The 19,830-nt window shown below is 39.9% G+C and overlaps 3 protein-coding genes across 8 annotated transcripts; 2 read left to right on the top strand and 1 right to left on the bottom strand.

Moving 5' to 3' along the window:
- Positions 1-5,291: 5,291 nt before the first annotated feature.
- On the bottom strand, positions 5,292-8,438 carry nek12 (NIMA-related kinase 12). 6 transcript variants are annotated; one of them, XM_079352552.1, is made up of 3 exons: positions 8,359-8,438; positions 6,543-7,684; positions 5,292-5,559 (listed from the first exon to the last, which is right to left on the bottom strand). In XM_079352552.1, exons 2-3 carry the CDS (start codon positions 7,669-7,671, stop codon positions 5,327-5,329), a joined length of 1,362 nt encoding a protein of 453 aa, XP_079208678.1. In that variant the 5' UTR covers positions 7,672-7,684; positions 8,359-8,438; the 3' UTR covers positions 5,292-5,326. The 6 variants fall into 6 exon arrangements, with proteins under 6 accessions (XP_079208678.1, XP_079208677.1, XP_079208674.1 ...); XM_079352551.1 differs by lacking the exon at positions 8,359-8,438 and adding an exon at positions 8,009-8,348 and having other exon boundaries at positions 6,543-7,845; XM_079352548.1 differs by lacking the exon at positions 8,359-8,438 and adding an exon at positions 8,009-8,348.
- A 28-nt stretch (positions 8,439-8,466) lies between these two features.
- Positions 8,467-10,923, top strand: pin4 (protein (peptidylprolyl cis/trans isomerase) NIMA-interacting, 4 (parvulin)). Its single transcript, XM_079352566.1, has 4 exons — positions 8,467-8,574; positions 8,941-9,008; positions 9,583-9,702; positions 10,583-10,923. The coding sequence occupies exons 1-4, from the start codon at positions 8,541-8,543 to the stop codon at positions 10,739-10,741; spliced, it is 381 nt and encodes a 126-aa protein (XP_079208692.1). The 5' UTR covers positions 8,467-8,540; the 3' UTR covers positions 10,742-10,923.
- Positions 10,924-12,350: 1,427 nt separating this feature from the next.
- On the top strand, positions 12,351-19,761 carry faf2 (Fas associated factor family member 2). Its single transcript, XM_079352562.1, has 11 exons — positions 12,351-12,424; positions 13,171-13,239; positions 13,329-13,463; positions 13,757-13,833; positions 13,996-14,134; positions 14,241-14,326; positions 14,505-14,596; positions 15,979-16,156; positions 16,615-16,786; positions 16,943-17,086; positions 18,515-19,761. Exons 1-11 carry the CDS (start codon positions 12,362-12,364, stop codon positions 18,695-18,697), a joined length of 1,338 nt encoding a protein of 445 aa, XP_079208688.1. The 5' UTR covers positions 12,351-12,361; the 3' UTR covers positions 18,698-19,761.
- Positions 19,762-19,830: the final 69 nt, after the last annotated feature.

Here is a 19,830-nt window from a genome sequence, read left to right as displayed (position 1 = left end):
TTTAGCGCCTGATTAAATTCTCAAGAGAATATTTGATTTTCAGATATGAAGTAAACTTTCACTCTTCCTGCTGTTTGTATATGTTATTATGGGAGTAAAGAATAAACATACTTGTCATGATCACTGATCAATATTAGATAAATGTAAGTAAGACTTTGTTTACATAGCACTTTTAAAACACACTACAAAGTGCTTCACGGGACAAAGCAAAAATGTCTCTTCTCAAGCTAAATGTCAGAATAGTCTATTACCAATAACAGACTATGCTGACATTGTTTATCGAAATGCATTTAAAACTGATCATGCCTTTAATGTTTTATTTATTAGACTCTGCAGAGTTATACTAGGTTGTCCTTTTTTTACGCATCACTTTACAATGATAGATGCACACAGCTGGCTCCCTCTCAACGCCAGACATGAATTTTACTGGTATGAATTTCTTTTCAAATATATTAACTTTAATTATCCTTACTGTCTTAAACCATTCTTTGTTATTTACACACCTTTTTATTCTCTCAGAAGTTTTTCCCTCTTTTTCAAAGGTTCAAGATGTTTTGTGCTCCTTCTGATTGGAATAATCTACCCTTAAATCTCTGTTCTTTGTCATCATTTCACGTATTTAGAAATACTTTGTTTTCTTATCTTCAAAATGCTTGCGTATGCGCTCAGTAATGTCAGCACTGTTTGTTAATTTCTCTGTGTATCGACTGAACCTCTCTCCTCTAAAGGTGTTTAGAGTTATAACTGTTGTTGTGGTTATATTTTTCATGCGTCTGTTCTCTGTTACATGTATTACTTTGCTTGTTTTGTTTTGCCTATAGTATGTTATGTCCTTATATTACTATGTTGTACTTTTGTCTTAGTAAATATGTTGTATTTACCCCTTGAAAACGAGCTGATGCACATCAAGGGGCTTATCCTAATATCCTATATACATATATATATATATATATATATATATATATAAAATGATCAGACTCCGGTTGAAGCACAGAGATGAGATAAGTCAATTAAGCGGGTAGCAAAGCACTCATGAAGCCTTTATACATTATGTGCAAAGGCCATATAAGAGAGAGGTTAACAGTAAAGTCAACATTGACTTGAACCCACAGCTTTTGTAATCCATCAATAAATACTTGATGGATGCTGCTCTGGCTTGAGGTACATGTTAAATCAATGACAACCATTGGACCATGTCATATGAAATACAGTTCCATTTTTAGAAACCAGGCTGAACAACTTCTCACTGATAATGAGACCCTTCACAGATATTGACCATCATATTGAGTAAGCAGTAATGGGATTAATACTGGGCTAAACTAAGAACAACAGCAAACTGTTTCAGGTAGTGATATATAAAGCCTGGAAAAAGACCAAATTAGATGAGGAAGAGGGAAACTTGCAAAAGTTTGAATATGATTAATTCTATAACAAGAGGTTACTAAATAAAAAGTTAAGGTAATTTTCTTGTGCAATTTAGGAAGTCAAGTTCGGTTAAACAGAAAGTACTTTGTTGTTTAATCTCATTCACAAAAATCCAAAGTGCAGTAAGTTAACCAAAATGTGCAAGAGTAATACAATGGAATGTTTTAACTTTGATAATGTCTGTTAAGTCCCTATGAGTCAACACAATAATGACTGAGTCTGAGACCCTTTGGTGAAAGCACTTGCGTTTGCCATCTGGGAAACTTTGTTATGGTGGTGACATTGCCAGAATACAAAACATCAGTGCAACGCTCCATCACCCAGCAGTGTTTGATGGAGCTAATGCAGATCCCTTCACTGGCTCCTTATGTAAACTCTGTCCTCCAGTTGTGGGTCGCACCAGTTTATGCGTAACTTACGCTGTACCTTAAATGAAGGTGTTGCACCAGCTGACGTAGTTTCAACGTAGATCTAAGTTATAATTGAAATCTTATACCTAGCTTCTAGTAGGTGTAAAGTCCTCTAGTAAAATCTGGTTGTCATGGCTCATCGTTTTGAGAGGTGGGATCATTTAGAGCAGGGTTTCTTAACCTTTTTGACCTTGGGGCCCAACATTTTCAGGGCAAGGTAGTCTGGGGCCCAATCGAGTGAATGGTTCTGATTTAACTTTTGTGGTCATTTTTATTTAATAGCTATTTGTGTCACTATGTTGTAATAATGAATACTGTTCTTCATTTGTATGTTTTTTAATCAATATATCAACCTATACATAGGCTAATTATGCATAAAACCTTGCACAAGTTAAGATCATTTAATTAATTTTGCTCATATAAAATCATGTTTTAGTGCATGTTTGTCAAATAAGTAACACAATATAAACTTAGCAACAAAAGCAATAAAATTAGGTGCTCAATGAAGTTAGGTAGGTTGGTGAAATTAAAAAGAGCATTCTGTTTTGTGTAGCGCTGCCCCCGTTGCCGTCATTATTTTTTCGTTTAAAGAACCTCTCCATGACGTTTCCATTCAGATTCAGGCCCCGTTTACACGGAGACGCTGTGACAGTAAGACGAAACATTTGGACATGCGCAGTAGTCGAGAACAAACAATGGCGGCGGCTATGTGCTTCAGCAGCTATTGGCGTTGTATCGTCTTTTAAAACAGAACCTTGATATGATACATCGTGTATGTCGCCGCCGAAAGAGCAACGAATACTTGCGGCAAATAGTTCAACCTTTACCCGAGCACAGGGCGACCATACGCAGCATTTAGGTAAGACTTGGGAGAACTAGCCGCTGAGCAGGATGTTGTGGAGGAAGTAGTTATACTGCTGAGTGTCGCGTTGTAAAGTTCCACTGCCCACTACTGGCCGGGCGTGACAACTACATCGTTTTCACTCAGGCAAGACCTGCCGTGTAGACGGTTTGAACTTCGAATCCGGAGTGCGGTCGTTTCGATGCATTTCTGTCATAGCGTCTCCGTGTAAACGGGGCCTCAGGGTAGTCACCTAGCAGAGTTGAGACTTCTCCGTAGACGTTAAGCTAAATATTCTTCTCCTTCTCGTGATGTAGGCCTACTTCTAACTGATGATACTGCCTCTGGTGGTTGGAGAGTATATTGCAGGCCAACGATCACGGCCCTTACGGCCCACAGATGCAAACATATTATCCCCTCACGGCCCTGCAGGTGGCGCTCGCGGCCCTTCGAAGGGCCGCGGCCCCATGGTTAAGAAACCCTGATTTAGAGGATGAGGAGGATCGGAGGGTTTTACAGGTTCAGAGAAAAGTTCACTAAAAGGCTGGTTCACACGGCAGGATACAGTTTTGTACGACCAAAACTGTAAAACCTCCGTGTGTGTGGTCTCTAAAGTTTGTTTGATGAATTTGCAAACCTGGATCACAGCTGTGAGACATTGCGACAGCAATTGAGCTTCCCATCCTCAGTGTGATGTCCAGGAAAATTAGTGAATAAAATTACCACACAAGATGTGAGCTAAACTTTAGTGATTGGAGACTAAATAACTCGTGCTGAAAAGCAGACATGCGGATGCAGCATTTTGCATTTGTCATCATGGAAGTCAGTGTGGTTCTTTTGTCTTTGACACCATCAATGGATGAAAAATCTGATGAGTGTGAAGGTGTGAGTTTGAGGAGGACTGAGGGGAAGATCGGTAATCTTCTGTACATGCTGGGGGAAAGTTTGTTCTCTGGAAAACAAGGTGTCAGTAAAATGGAAGAAAACACTTTTCACATGTTAGTCATAACTCCAAAAAAAGTCTGTCTAAACCTTAATGGGCAGGTGCTATTTCTATTTTAAGTGATCATTTGTGAACAAACGTTGTTTAGAGAATCAGCCAAAAAATGAACTGAAAAGAGCAATGAGATGACTGTCCAATGTTCTGACCCGCCTCAAGGCAGATGCAGTTTATAAAGATGACTGGTCAGCACTTCAACGGTTTGACACAAGGCTTGACTTTCCAACATTAAGGATATGTTTCCCACACAGAGGCTCAGGTTTAAGGATCCCTTTACTGAACTCTCTACTGTCTGTTAGCTCTGAGCAATAACTTCAAATTCAGGAACTTTTCACTGATGATATACTCGGTTGAACTTTCTAATTATACTGGAAACATTTCAGACTGTGGCTTTGCGCGTGTGAATTTGAACTATAACCCGTATTGGGTGTTACTTGTATACGCAATGTAAGTGGGTGAACCTGTGATGCAGAACAGAAACTTTGGTCAACTGATGCAAGATTGTGTGCTGATAAAAATATATGAATCTTACATTTCCCGTTGAGACACAGTTTGACCCAGAACGTGGCACATTTATAGATTCACTATCAGCGCTGAATTTTAATAAGATGTGTTAACGGTAAAGTCCTGGTTCTTGTAAAGTCGGCATGGTGACACGTCAGGGTGAATAAGGCTGCATTCAAAATGTTATCAGTAACTCAAACCTTACATTAGTACGTTTGTTTACATTGTTACCTTGTTGGTTTCCAACCTCTGGTCCGGGACCCCCATGAGAAAGATCCCATATTAATTAAGTCAGGATAAAACAGTAGAGGCTTATGACTAACGATCTTTGTTTCTGGTTAGAGTCCATTTTCTGGCAGGTCTGGTGCTTCAGCGAGAAGGTTAACGATGTTATACAGGGTAGTTGTCAGGTCAGTTAGTGTGTAAAAATCCTGTGACCAATATATTCAAATGTCCTCTGTTGATAAAGTTATTTTGTCATAAAATTATATTGGTTTCTTCGCCATGTACCTTAACCCTTTTATATCAATCCGATTTTAACTGTGTGCAGGTGCAGGAGGAGAAATGACAGAGTAAAGGTAAATGATCCTCTCACTCTATATTACACACAGCTTTTTTCTTGCTTTTTTTTTTGTAACATAACAAATATGTCTTTAACTTCTTTTTTGCAACATAACACACGAGTCAGGTCATTCACTCTTTCATAATGCCTTAAGATAACGTGGTATGAATTAGTTCTGTACAATCAAAGGTTGATTGAAATACTGTAGAAACAGAGATACAGAAGATAAGGCAGAAATCAGTCTCAATCAATCAGTCTTTGTTTGTACAGCGCCATCTACATTAAGTATTATCTCAGGATGCTATGCATGAAGTAGGTAAAGGACCTTACTGTAAGACATAAAATAGATGAAAAAACGTGCTGCTGCCGTTATATTTTTCGTAATCATGTGTCAGTAATAATGACACCATGGATGTTGAATTCATAAAATTAAGTCGGACATTGTCTTGTCTGCTGCAGCACAAGCTAGACAGGTGTACGTTCAATTGTCAGAGTTCAGAGTGTTTTTTAACAATATGCAGAAATAAACCACTGCCCTGAGAGTTCTCCTGGTGTGTAGTAAATGTTCTCAAAGACTTTCTTTCTTAGCCTTTTTCCTTCAGTGCTTTCAGGGTGACAGTCAGTCCTCCAGCATCACACAGTTGAAATTCCTCCTCCACTACGTCATCATGTGGCGGCTCAGGAGAGGCAGAGTGGACTGAAGCTGCTTCATCCTCGTCTTCTTTCTCCACCTCGGTTTCCTCGAAGTCATCTGGATACTCGGCATGTTCTGATGCATCAAGAGCCTCTGCTAAAGAGAGAGGCGGAATCTCGGTCACTGGAGGTACAACAGACAGAAAAACACAACATGCCTTTGAATTGCCCCCTGTGGATGGATAAAGTTTTTTTAAACTTGAACTGAGTATCAGCGTTTGATCATTTTGATTGGACTGTTCTTCATTTATTTAATTAAGCTTTAAGAAACTCTATAAAGCTTCTCAAAGGGCCTTCAACATGTTTACAAAAAGAAAAACTTATTGCCTTTAAATTCCAACGCCTTGAAAAAAAAGTTACACAAAAAGTTCTTAAAATCTCAGGACATGCATACTTTAAGTGTTTGAATGTTTCTTGTTTTCTAAAAAGCAATAAATAATAATCAGACAAATAGGAAAAATTTAGTTTGTTTTTAGAATTTAGTAAGAGCTTAACTAAGAGTTGTTGGTCTTATTATTTCACATATTGAAAAAAGCACTTCACTGAGTGACATGCTCCCTGCACCCAAAACAGATTTTCATTTTTATTTATGATCTTGGTCTCATCACAGTCTTGACTCTGTTTTGCTCCCTAAATGTCTCGGTCTTGACAGCACCACCCGTCCTCAAACAAGTTCATGTTACTGCACCCAGAATAAGAGGCACCTGAAGTGTGACAGGTAAAGTAATTAAATGCAGAAAATGTGGACGTGAGCTTTAATCAATGATTTGGTTCTTTAGTCTTTGAGGGAAATGCAGCATCTCACAACTTTTGTTCTTTAAGACGGAAATTAATTAGAACTTTTATGAAGGACTTCAGGACTCAAGGTGAGCATTCATTTTTTAAAGGTACTAAATCACACTTCTGCTTCAAAATGATTTCTAAACAAAGGATTTGGCTGTTAGGATTGGACAAATGATCGATGGATTCTTTTTATTTTTCATCTTTATATAAATATGTTTGGTTTCTTTTGGTACACTGTGCTATTAAAACATATAAATTAAGAACTGAGTTCCTTCATAAATTATCTTCATGAATTATTTTTCATTGAATAGCTCCCCCCATTACCAAGAGGTTCAGCAGACTCGCTCCTCATTGGCGACCCTGAGCTTTCACTGTTCTCCTCCAGAGAGGACAAACTTCCATCTTCATCAAAGTCTTCGGGGTAGAGGAAGTCGGATTGGTTTTGTCCACCACACAAAGCATCAAGATCTTCCTCCACATCACTGCAACTTGTCTCAGTATTGTTTCCTTTGTCTTCCCACAAGGAGGAGGACTCATGGAGAGCATCTGGCTGTAGTGTATTGGTTGTGTCTCTTTGGTCACCTTCTATATTCATGTCAATTAAGTCGCCTTTGATTCCAGTTGTATTAACAAAGTCACTCTCTGTGTGTGATGTAACGTCTAGGTGCTGTTGTACGTAGGCACTGCTGAGTATCCATTCAGCACTTGGCCTGTGTTCAGGGGTGAGGCAAAGCATAGCTGTGATTAAAGAGTTGATGTTGTCGGAGTAGATTTCTGCCACAGGATCATACTCTCCTTTAGTGATCTTGTAGAACAGACTCAGCAGGTTTGTAGCTGCAAATGGAGGTCTGAGAGCACAGATCTCATAAAGCAGACATCCCAGAGCCCAGATGTCAGACTTGGAGCTGTACGGGACATCCTGGCAGAGCTCAGGACTAAGATAGCTGGGAGTACCAACACATGTGGAGGCCATATCAGCTGTGTGTGTCATCACTCTGGATATCCCAAAGTCCCCCAGCTTCACCACACCTTGCTTTGATAACAGTATGTTAGATGTTTTGATATCCCTATGCAGGATTTTAGACATGTGTATAAAATTAAGAGCCTTGGCAACTTGCACAAACCAGCCCATCACAGTTTCCTCTGTGAAAAACTCATTTGTTCTCCTCCCCTTGACTTTGTCGTCTAATGTCCCGCCATCACAGTAGTCCATCACGATGCAGATGAAGCCATCGTTCACAAACACACCGCTGCACGTGACGATGTGGGGGTGCTCCAGCCTCCTGAGGATTTCGGCCTCTTGCAGAATGGCCTTCCGAGTTTTTGAGGCCTTCGTGTCCTCTACTTTGATCCTCTTCACCGCGTGCAGGCTCGTGCGCTCTGAGTGCCTCATGAGATAAACGTCACCTGACCCTCCGCTGCCCAGACAAAACACCGTCTCGTACTTCTCCATGTTTTGTCTGCAGCTGACAAAAAAAGCATATATATCTTTCAAAGATATGTAAAAGACAAACAAACAAACAAAAAAACAGGTGAGCAAACCTTCAACACAAGACAGCTATCAACAAACAACCTTTGTGTTCAGTGTCGTTGCCATAGTAACCATCTCGCTGATGACGCCGTGAAACTGGATAGGACGTAAAGTTTAATCAGTACCCTCGTGTTATTTTGTGTCCGTTTAAAACATGTATAAAAATAGAAAACATGTTACCGCGGAAACAAGTGACATAAAAAAAAAAAATATATATATATATATATTTGTTTATAGTGTAAAAATGTAGGCTTCTCACCTGTGCGCCGACGCGAGTGGCCGCACATTCAGTACTTGAATTTCCCTCGGGATCAATAAAGTATCTATCCATCCATCCATCTATCCATCCGTCGTCTACGGTCGGCATGACGGAGGACTTGATGAAGGCTAGGTCTGTTCCCGTTTGTTTACATTATTTATGACATGTCGTTTGGTCTATCCGATCCATAAGTAACTCAGACAGGAGCCTAATTGTTTTCTTTCTTTTTGTTGTTAGTCTTTACCTGATTCTAAATAATATTCAAGACAGCATAATTTTCTATATAGCTATATTTCCAAAGGTTAAAATAGGGTCTACTTTCAAAGATTATTTTTTTTGACAGGACCTACCATTACATACCACGAGATGGCAGTGTGGGCCCCTGTCCTGCTGCAGCCTGCCGTTTATAAACTAAAGAAGAAGAGATACCTGCGCCGTGGGTTCACTGCGCATCTTACCCACAACACAACACTCAGCGTGTTTTCTTTTTCTTTTCCACTGTTGCCTGAATGTCCATATTCTGAAATCTAAAATGCCAAAAGGAAAAGGTGGCAAGGGTGCAAAAGGTTAGTGGTCAATAAGTGAATTCTATATTGTACTCACCACTGTCCTATTATCTTATTTAGTCTGATACACATTAGTCTTTCATTATTTGTTTAGTTAATAGTTCATATTTAATGTTTACATTGTACACAGAGCTCACAGTCTAATAAAGTAAAATTCCTTGTGTGTTAAACAAACCTGGATAATAAAGCTGATTCTAAATCTTCATGTCATGAAAACCCGTGTTTAAAATCTAGAGCTGCTTGTTTGCAGCACAGAGCTGTAACACATGCAGTGATCCTGTTTACTCCAAGTGACAGACTTTGTTTTTAACAGTGTTTTTGTCTATTTTTGCATTTCATGCTAACCTTATGTGTGTTTGTGTGTAGGAGCTGCTTCAGGAAGTGCAGAAGCAGACAAGAAAGAAAAGGCACCAAAGGGAGGCACCGCTGTAAAGGTAACTGTGTATGGATATGGTAACTTCATTGTAAGAAGACGCTGTTATCTTAAATCATATCAGGTGGTAAATAGTAAGACTAGACTATTCTTTCCGACCACAAAACCACTTTTAGTTGAGGTCACTGGAAAGAAGTGACGGCTAGTTGCTCAGTTGGAAGTAGATTTTCCACTATGGCATCACTGATGATGAGTAATAAAACTCATGTTTAAAGTAATATAATGAGAAGTGATTTAATCAGAAGTTTTTTTTTTTTCTGTCTGACCGCTGTAACAAGCATGCACGATCTAGTAATGATTATGAACACACAAAAAAGGTATGTTCTAACTTGTTAAAATAGTTGATGCACTTTGTTCAAGCAGTTATTTGAAAAACACATTATGGCTCCATGAACAACAGCTCTGGCTCACAGAAAAGATAGAAAGTTGGAGTAAGTTTGGTCTATATCAACAGCTTTGTACTAGAACGTATACAGTTCTTTTGCCACATTCTAATAAAATGCGTCTACAATTATGGTGAGGAATTATTTGTTTTGTAAGAATAAATGTGTTCAATGATCCATCTTTTTTCCCAGGTTCGACACATCCTTTGTGAAAAACATGGAAAATGCATGGAGGCTATGGAGAAATTAAAGGCTGGAGTTCGTTTCAGTGAAGTAGCTACACAGTACAGCGAAGACAAAGCTAGACAAGGAGTAAGGGCCTGCTTTTCTGTTCATTTGCTCTGTTTCTGTATGTATTTGTATATATATGTATCTGTATGTATTTGCTCTTTTTATGGTGCAATACTACATTTCACATCTTGTGGTATGGCAAAGAAATTGATTCTGCATGGCATGTGGATTTATATACATACTTTAGATGGGGAGCGTCTGAATATTACTAACACATACTAACGAATATTAATAAACAACCTTGGATGCAGATGCATCAAAAGTAAAGACAGCCTCGCTTGAAGTAAGCTTTCCAACACTGAATATACGGTATCATATCCAGTTGGGATGAGCATGGGAGCATACATCTTACATGATGTTAAGGCCAAACCTTAGATTGTTTCTTCTTAGATATGATGATTTCCAGACTTATGTTTATTATTGACTACCATCCCCACACAACATGAGGTTGAGGACATATCCTCTTTGTGTACTGTGTGCATTTTGTCCTTCTAATTTACACCTACACCCCACCAGAACAACTACATTGATTAATTCTCAGCAAGTAGGAAACGCCGGTGAAGATTAGGCTGTTGCCCAGATATACCACATTAATATGCTCTCTGTTACGTTGAAATCATGTAACAGAGCTTTTACCTTGCATTATTATCCATCCATTCATCAATCTGCTATATATACCGCTTATCCCTCTGGGGGGTCATAGGGGCATGTAGCTGATCATTGAAAGAGAGGAAATGTACAGCCTGGACTAGTGCCAGTCAGTTACTGTTGTCTATGATCTAATAAGCTTGGAAATCCAAACAATCAACTTAAATATCAAGTCCATATTTCTATTTCTGTTTCTGTTTCTGTATCACTCCCAGATTATTTGATGTCTTTGTGATGTTTTTTTTCATGACAGGGGGATCTGGGGTGGATGACGCGAGGATCGATGGTTGGGCCTTTCCAGGATGCAGCATTTGCTCTGCCCACCAGTTCCATGGACAAACCTGTATACACAGACCCTCCTGTCAAGACAAAGTTTGGCTACCACATCATCATGGTCGAGGGTAAAAAGTGACGGACATACCAAGTGGGAAAAGGACTATTTCCTGACCTTACTGGTTCACTGCAACATATGATTTGCGTTTTAATGATGTTAGAGAAAGATACAAATCTGTTTGTTTTGTTAACTTGCACACATTTTACTGATAATTCAGTCTAACGCTTTGGAAATTGAATAATAAATCATTTCACGCAAGATGTAACAATGTCCGCTTTTGAGTTTGAAAACGAGGTGAGAAATGTTATTTATTAATTTTTCTTAATTTTAAGAACTATAACACTCAATTGTGGTGGCAAAAAAAAAAAAAAAGGTTTTCGATATGATTTATTGGTACGGTTAGTTTTATTTGTGCAGATGAGTTAGTTTGCTGCCTGTCAAGAACGGGGGAGGGGGAAGGAATGCACTCATCCATAGGTTTAAACTTGTATCAATATCGGATGGAATCAGACATGGGCACGTCTGTAAAATAATGTGGCATGAACTCATCTGAGTAGCTGGTGTTTATCTGTGTCAGATCAATTGAATGCTGGCATCTGATAATCGAATTAGGAGGTTTTTATTGGACAGAGGAAGTCACCTGTTGGACAAACAGATCTGATTTCAGGGTCAAACATGAGAGGAAATGTTGCTGTGTGGGAGTCTTACACCAAAAGAAGTTAAACAAACTTGCTAATTTTTTGTTTTGAACGTATGTATTGGTTGGATTTAAATGGAAAAAAAAATTGTTACTGAGAAATTATTTTTAGTTTGTCAATGATCTTTTGATATTTTTCTCAGTTGTTAAAGCTATAAGTCTACCTTAAGCCCATGTCCTATTATCTTTCAAGAGAGAACATTTGCAAATGATTTCAATCCAGAGGGTAATAAAAGGGTTTTCCTCTTGGCATAATAATAATAATTAAAACAATCAGACAAATCCAATTTGAAAAGGAACATAAATTGTATTTGGACTGATTAATTAACTAAAGTGTTTTCATGTAGGCTAGTCGTACAAAAACATTTTCATATTTTCAACATGTTAGTTTTGAGGCCAAATGAAAGAGTTATTTAAAGGGGACATATATATTACCATTTTTTTTCACCTCTTCAAACAGTCCCCTGTGGTCTCAATGAAACATCTGTGCAGTGCTTTAGAACGCTCTGTTTTGGTGTGTGTGTGTCTTTAAATGTAATAAAACCCCCTGAGTTTTCCCAGTAGACATAAATCCTCTGTAGAGACATTAAAATCGTGAACCTGCCAGAAAGATTTGCTCTAGTCTGGAGGTGGAGTCCATGGGAGGAGATACCAGGGGAGAGGAGGGTATTTTCTTCTTGTGATGTCACAAACTGGAAAAAAAAATGTCAATGTATGGTAAGACTTAAGAAGACCACAAACAATGGACTGGATGGATTTATTTCAAACTTTGTGGGTCCATAGACACTCAGGTTACACAAATGTAAAAAAAAAAAAAAACGTTAACAGAATTTTTTTTCCCCATAATACAGTATGGCCCCTTTAAAACGTTGCCCATAGCCTTGGGTAGTTTACATCCACGGCGCTAGGCGGCAGTGTCGCGCGAAGTTCGTGAACGCGCAGCTCGTAACAGGAAAAGACAGCTGACGTTGAAACGCCTTGTTGGTGATTGGAGAAGTAAGATGGCGGCGCCAGAGGAGCCAGAGTTATCTCAGGCGCAGACGGAAAAACTCCTCCAATTCCAGGTAGACAGCCGAAATGAATCACAAAAACACGTAATTTTGAAGCCTTGTACGGTCAAGCTCCTGCCTCGACATTAGATTCATGTATATAAGCGAGGCAGGGAGTGTTTAAAAGGCTTTTTACGGAGTCTGCTACGATAACCGTCAACTTGAGCTAAAGCTAGCAGAGCAAGCTAACACCCGTTAAGCTAACATTTAAGAGGCCACTGGCGTTTCTTAAAATGTGTTATTTGTTACTGACGGAGGGGTTTATATACCATCTAAAACCCTCTGATGTTGGGCTCATTAATGAGAATGACTTTACTGTGAGTTAGCTAACACCAGGTTTCCTCTGAGTTAGCATTAGCTGACTGTAGTCATGGTCGAGCTGTCAACCAACTTTCATAATGAAACAAGTCTTATTGAGTGTGGTAAATGCTGATGTTTTCTTCTATCAAAAACAATTTAGGATGAAGTTAATCTCTTTACTTGTGGGCACTTCCCCATCTGCGTCTCACGCTGTAGAGTTAGCTCCTTAGCGCCACCCTGACGTGTTTTATGGAGTTTATTTCACTTTATGATAGCAGCTCAATGATTGATACATTTGATGATTTGAATAGAAAGGTTTGATAATGGAGCAGGTTAATGTAAAGTAAACATGATCCACGCTAACTTGTAAATGAAGCGTTTAAACCTGTGAGCTAACATTTCTCATTTGTTGTCTGAGTCATTCATTCATTTTCATTTCTCTTTCGTTTCATGTCCAACAGGACCTGACTGGTTTGGAGTCAATGGACCAATGTCGTCGCACATTAGAGCAGCACAACTGGAACATAGAGGTAAAGTCTATGCTCCTCTGTCGGCCCTGGATTGATTTTTAATCTGTGAATCTTTTTGATCACTGATGTGTTTAATGATGCATTTTCAGGCTGCAGTACAGGACCGACTCAATGAGCAAGAAGGAGTGCCCAGTGTGTTTAACCCTCCACCATCCAGACCATTACAGGTCAATACAGCTGACCATAGAGTATATAGTTACATTGTGTCAAGGCCACAACCCAGGGTAGGTTATCTGAATGTTTTCATCATATGAAATGATGTAATGAAGTTCTTACTGTAAAACGTGTGCTTGCTTACAAATAGCCACATCATACAAGGCGTCAGTTCATCTCAGTTGATGTTTTTACTTCCTGTAGAGTCCCTAAAATGCTATTATTTTACTTTTAAGCTAACCCCATCTTCAGTATCTGTTCTAATACATTTCTCTTAACTGCATGTATGTAGACAATGCATAGAAACACGTTTATATCCTGAAACTTTGTTTTGAAACTGAGTTGGTTTCTTCTTTCTTCTCAGGGATTAATAGGATGGAGTTACTACTTGATAATGCTACCATTCAGATTTACATATTACACACTTCTGGACATATTCAGGTAAGTCACACCCCCTCAATAAAACTCACATATGATGATGGTTTCACTTGTAGTTGTGTTAAGTTTCTTGACCTCCACTGTGTGTGTGTGTGTGTGTGTGTGTGTGTGTGTGTGTGTGTGTGTGTGTGTGTGTGTGTGTGTGTGTGTGTTTCTCTCTTCCAGGTTTGCCCTGCGCTTCATCAGGCCAGATCCTCGTGGTCGCGTCACAGACCCTGTTGGAGATGTCGTGTCTTTCATTCATAGTTTTGAGGAGAAGTATGGTCGGTCACACCCAGTATTTTACCAGGGCACATACAGCCAGGTGAGTTAAGTGAGCACCAAACACAAACACAGTTGTACGCTCTAATCGATTCAGTTTTAGTTCAAATTGCAAACTTTTGTTTTCATTCACCTTAAAAAAAATGTAGGCCCTGAATGATGCCAAACGGGAGCTCCGTTTCCTATTAGTGTACCTTCATGGGGAGGATCATCAAGACACAGATGAGTTTTGCCGGTAATCGATCTTATACCTGACTGTACTTCACCCGAGTGTCGTCTTTTACACAGCATCTTTTTTGTTTTCTCAATGGCATGCAGTGACAGAAGCTTGTTTTCACTGTGTCATCAAGACACTGAATAATACATCCTGTTTTATATCCATGTGACATGTGTTTCTGTTTTTTACTTTCTAGGTCCACATTATGTACAGAAGAGGTTCTAACCTTCCTCAATACACGAATGCTCTTCTGGGCATGCTCAACCAGCAAGCCTGAGGGCTACAGAGGTATGCAAGTGTATTGTCATTGAACTCACCATCAAGCTGTTAATGTGACCTGAATTGATCTGGTTATGAAAAAGTACACACACACACACACATAGGTTCATTTCTTCATATTCTTGTCTCCTGTGTGGTGGACAGACGAGACAAACTAAAAAAATGAGTTTTTGAAAGTGGATTGAAGATAAAAGCATCTCCTTATGTTTTACGAAATAGAAAATCAAAAAAGATGTTGGTTTTGTAAATCATCAGAAAATATCCACAGACAGTGAGTCCAGGGACCCGTTTCTGAAAGAAGGTTCAACAAACTCTCAGTCTGACTCTAAACTCAGTTTCTGCTTCCAGATCAGCTGATTTGAGTTTGTTTAATCAAATATAAATTGATATATAACTGCCATCTTCATGTGGACAGACAGCAACTATGAACAGGTTTGAATGAGGAAAAAAATGCTCGTGTCGGGACGTAATGAAGTCTATTCATTTAATATTTATTATTTTTATTTAATATTTTCAGAATTATATCGTAGGTCCAAATGTGGGATGGCTCTAAACCTAAGATGTATTTTCATTAAGAGGCAAACGTGCTGAAGAAAAGCTACTTTAAAACAACTCAAAATGAAATATAAATACAAAGTAATAGTCGGCCTTATTGTAATCGTTTTTGACAAAGTGAACTTCATTCATCGTCTATTTCAATGTGAATTATCTTTATCCCCAACATAAAGCTGTGTTCACACACAGGCTTAAAGTCCTCTCACATATATCCTGTTTAGGTTGTTTATTGTTCCTAATTAAATGAACATCTCTTATTCCCTGTGGAGTAATGCAGCCCCTTCATCTCCAAGCTCCTCGACTAAAACACATTTAATGTTCGACAAAAAATGTGATTTATATGCCAGAGTAGGCAATAGTCTGCCTCACGTATAACATTAAAACAAACTGGATTTTTATTCAGACAAACAGTAAATCTTCACTTCAGCTTCAGACTGACTGAAAGAATGAGGAAATGAAACAACGTTCCTGACTCTGAAAGAGGAGACGGAGAGAAACTCATCACAGACTTGGTTACCATAGCCACTGATTCAGCTGAAGTTACCTCCCACTCCCGAACAGCCCCTCTATTTCAGGTGTGAGTGACCTCTCTTTCAGAAGTTTCCCTCATTTCAGGGTGAACTGACTCAGCGTTTGCATCTCTTCTTTCTGAAACGTGTCCAGTAGTTCAGTCGCTCATGTGTCACGTTTCGATGCTTTAAAGGGCACAATAAAAAGTTGGCAATTTCTCCGGTGTTGTACGGTAGAAAAACTCAAACTCTGCTTCCAAAAGCAGAAACTATTTACATGATTAACTGAAAAGAGTGCGATTTGACTGTGTAACGTTTGTGTTTCAGTGTCCCAGGCGTTGCGGGAGAACACCTACCCATTCTTGGCCATGATAATGCTCAAGGATCGCAAGATGACAGTGGTGGGTCGCCTCGAGGGTCTCATTCAGCCGGAGGACCTCATCAATCAGCTCAACTTCATCATGGATGCCAACCAAACACATCTGATGTCAGAGCGCCTTGAACGGTAAGGAAATCAGTGCTCGTCTTCATTTTGATGTGTGTGTGAGATCAAATGATATCAGTTTTAGTTTCGCAGTCACTGTGTGAGACTGGTTTGTTCTGGGCTAAGTGTTACATTTGATAACAGGAGTCTCTGGTTAACCATAATATCAGTAATAAGTCAGATTCTCACTCTGATCTCTTTGGTGCTTCCTACATACTTTGCCCAGCCGTTGGATCCCCAGCTCCTGCAGCCAAGGGCAAGAATGGCTGCGCATGAATGTGTGTGAATGGGATCAGTAACTTCTGATGTTCCCTTCCCATAGCGGGTGCAACCTGTGCTATAAATGCTCAAGTCCATTTACCGTTTATTTTACCGTCCACTGGCCAAAGTTCATGACTTTAAATCGTTCTCTCGTGTCAATGCAGAACTCTGTGAACAGCCAGTTTCAGTTTCTAAGTGAAGGCAAATGTTGGTTTCAGGGAGGAGAGGAACCAGACCCAAGTGCTAAGGCAGCAACAAGACGAGGCCTATCTTGCCTCCCTCCGTGCCGACCAAGAGAAGGACCGAAAGAAGAGGGAGGAGCAGGAGCAGCTGAGGCAAGAGGAGGAGAAGGTCCGACAGAGTGTTCTTGCTGAGGAGCGGAGACGACAAGTGAGACCTTCTTCACCTCAGTGTTTGTTACGTAGAAAAATAACAAAAGGACACCCTTTGTAGTTGAATTGTTCATGAGGCTTTCACGTCTTAAGAAATGTGAAATCTTCTTTTTTTTTTTTTTTTTGATACATCATCTTTGTTGTGCATCTCCAGACACTCGAAGAGGAGAAGGAGAGAAAATCAGAATGTCTTCCCCCAGAGCCGCCTGCAGATGATCCAGAAAGTGTCAAAATAGTGTTTAAGCTGCCTAATGATACAAGAGTAGAGAGACGATTCCTGTTTGGGCAGTCTTTGACGGTGAGTACCACCTTTCTCATCTCCCTGTGTTCAGATGCGGATGACTATCTCATGCACCGGTTTTCAGTACGCTTCACAAAGAGGTCTGATTTCATCCGAGACATTTTAATCCTCAAGTGTGAATACACGCGCTGCATAAGTGATTACCAAACTGGGGCCCAGGGGCGAAATAAAACAATGCACACCGTTTTACACCGTCAGTGGAGCGTGGCAAAATAATGTGAGACGACTCCCAGCTCAAGAAGAATGACGATGACTCTACAGCAGACGCCAAAACTCTTAAAACGGAGACAATAAAATATGACAGCTCGAATCTCGCCCACGGCTTCACCCGTACAACGGCGGGTAATGAAGCACGCTCCTTCCTTTCGCCACATCCTAGCTGTGTGAGATCTCAACCGACACAGTTTATTGATTAAAGCTGTACGTTGAAAATATACTGAAGAGTCAGTCTTACAGCTGCAACCCTGACTCTGACTTCAGAAGCTCTGTAGCACAGAAGGAGCCCACATGAGTCCTCAAAATTATGGCAGGACTGGAAAAACCAACCTGCCACAGGGAGGCCCGGCAGACACAAATGTTTTCTAATAGTGTATTTTCGTATGCATGTCCATTAAAATTTCAATCAAACAATAATACCATTTATTAATTGAAGCTTAAAGTCCTTTTCGGATCTTAAACTAAAGCCCCTCCTGCTTTCATCACACACTGCGTGCAGCCCTCTCACAGCGACTCTGACGCGCAGAAGTCAGTGTGTACAGAGAGCTCACATTTCTTTATAAACTTTACAATCAAACCTGTGAGCTCGTTTGTCATCATCCAGTGTTAACGACGTTCAAAGTTTGTTTACTTTGATGACGAGTACACTGATAGAAACTTCTGATAATAAAACAAACAAGCTCACTATCTTATCTGTACGCCTCTCGGCTGTCTGTTAGAAGTGAACAGTCAGTGTGCTCATTTTACATGGCGTGAATGTGTCCACAGCATTCATGAGCGTCGTGGCTGGGTAGACTTTGTGCACGTCTTCATGTGACATGCACGGACTCACACTCTGCATGCACAACAGTCCGTTTATGTGACCACTGATATCAGGTGATATCAGACTTTTATTGTAAATAAGAAAACTCGCAGTGTTTGTTTGCATCACAAAGGAAAAGTGGCAGCAACATCCTTCTGTCGTCACAGAGCCCTAACCTGAAGCTGCTTACTGCCCCTGAGAAGAAATATATTTCACCGCAGTCTGGAACTCGCATGAACCAAATCATTTATTCTACGTACTTAAGATTAATAAAGTCAATGTTTTGACAGTCTTAATTTTAAATACATAAAAATAATGCAGTGTGATGAAGCATTGCTTGTCTTCATCAACAGAACACTACTTTCTTGTGTTCATGTGCCCAACTCACTTCCCTGTTTGATCCACAGGTAATATACGACTTCCTCTTCTCTTTGAAAGAATCTCCAGAGAAGTTTCAGATAGTAACAAACTTCCCTCGCCGAGTCCTGCCCTGCCTTCCGACTGAAGAGCAGCCCAACCCTCCCACACTGAAAGAGGCGGGGCTCAGCCGCTCCGAGGTCCTCTTTGTACAGGACCTAACGGACGATTAAAAGATGACATACCTCCTCTACGTGGAAAAACAATTTCCTCCAGTGCCCACCCACCCACTCCTCTTTTTCTTATTTTGTCCTTCTGTTAAATGGCCATTATGCACAAAGGATCATTTGAGCTAAAATCCTAACCTGGAAACAAAAATTAACCACCCTGCATCCAGTCCTTGTTTGGTTGTGTTTACAGGGTTCCCAATAACCTGGAAAGTCTTGAATTTTATCAAATAAATATTTCTTGAAGTCCTTCCTAGAACTCATCTTTGTTTATCCATGTGGACAAAGAAGTGTGCTGTGTTCTGCTTTTACTGTTAATTATTGTCCTTCATAAACGGCAAGCGTTGCAGCAAAGGTTTAATCTACTGACTGATGTACCTTAACAGCACAAGTCGGAACCGTATCCAAAGCGAGTTCATTTCACGTCATCTGCGGAAGGCAGGCTGTATTAATATTAATACAAACAGGATGTGAAGCACAGAAGTCTGGTTTTCTTTGACGCTCTGAAGGCCTTGGCTCTTCTTCTTTCAGAGACTTGATGTTCCATCCATGTGTCTTACTTCAATGTCCTCCTGCCACAAAAGTAAAAACCAGTGAGGGACGAGCACGGAGCAGGTCGAAGTCATGTTTGTTTCTGCTGAGATCGTTACTGACTGGTCTAAAGAGCAAATGTCCTCCTGAAGGGTGCAGGCTGGTTGATGTAGACATGCGAGGAATTATGGGAACCCTGTTTTTAAATGAGCCATGACGTGTACATAAGTTAGATATTTAAAAACCCTTAAACACCCCCCACCCCCACCTCCCATTACTTTTTGTTTGACTCATCTGTGTCATATGATGACCAAATGCAGGTTGGTTACTATGTAAAGCAGACTGCCTCATTAAGTTTAAAAATACAATATTTAACAGGGGCCACAGCTTTTACATGTGGCTTTATATAGTATAGTTCGAGTCTGCCCATAGTGTGCCTGTGGTTACTCATAGATGCCTGTTTTGCCTGTAACATCTCAATGGGCTCATGTAAAGATGTAATTTTCCAACTATAAATTAAAAACATTTTAAAAACCTTGGCCTATTGAGACTGTATGACGTTTGCTTGTGATATCCTGATATCATTACGCTGCTTATGTTGTGCGTCT

This window comes from Symphodus melops (genome assembly GCF_947650265.1).
Source record: "Symphodus melops genome assembly, chromosome: 9".
Lineage (NCBI taxonomy): Eukaryota > Metazoa > Chordata > Actinopteri > Labriformes > Labridae > Symphodus > Symphodus melops.
This window is presented reverse-complemented; position numbering and strand designations above follow the sequence as displayed.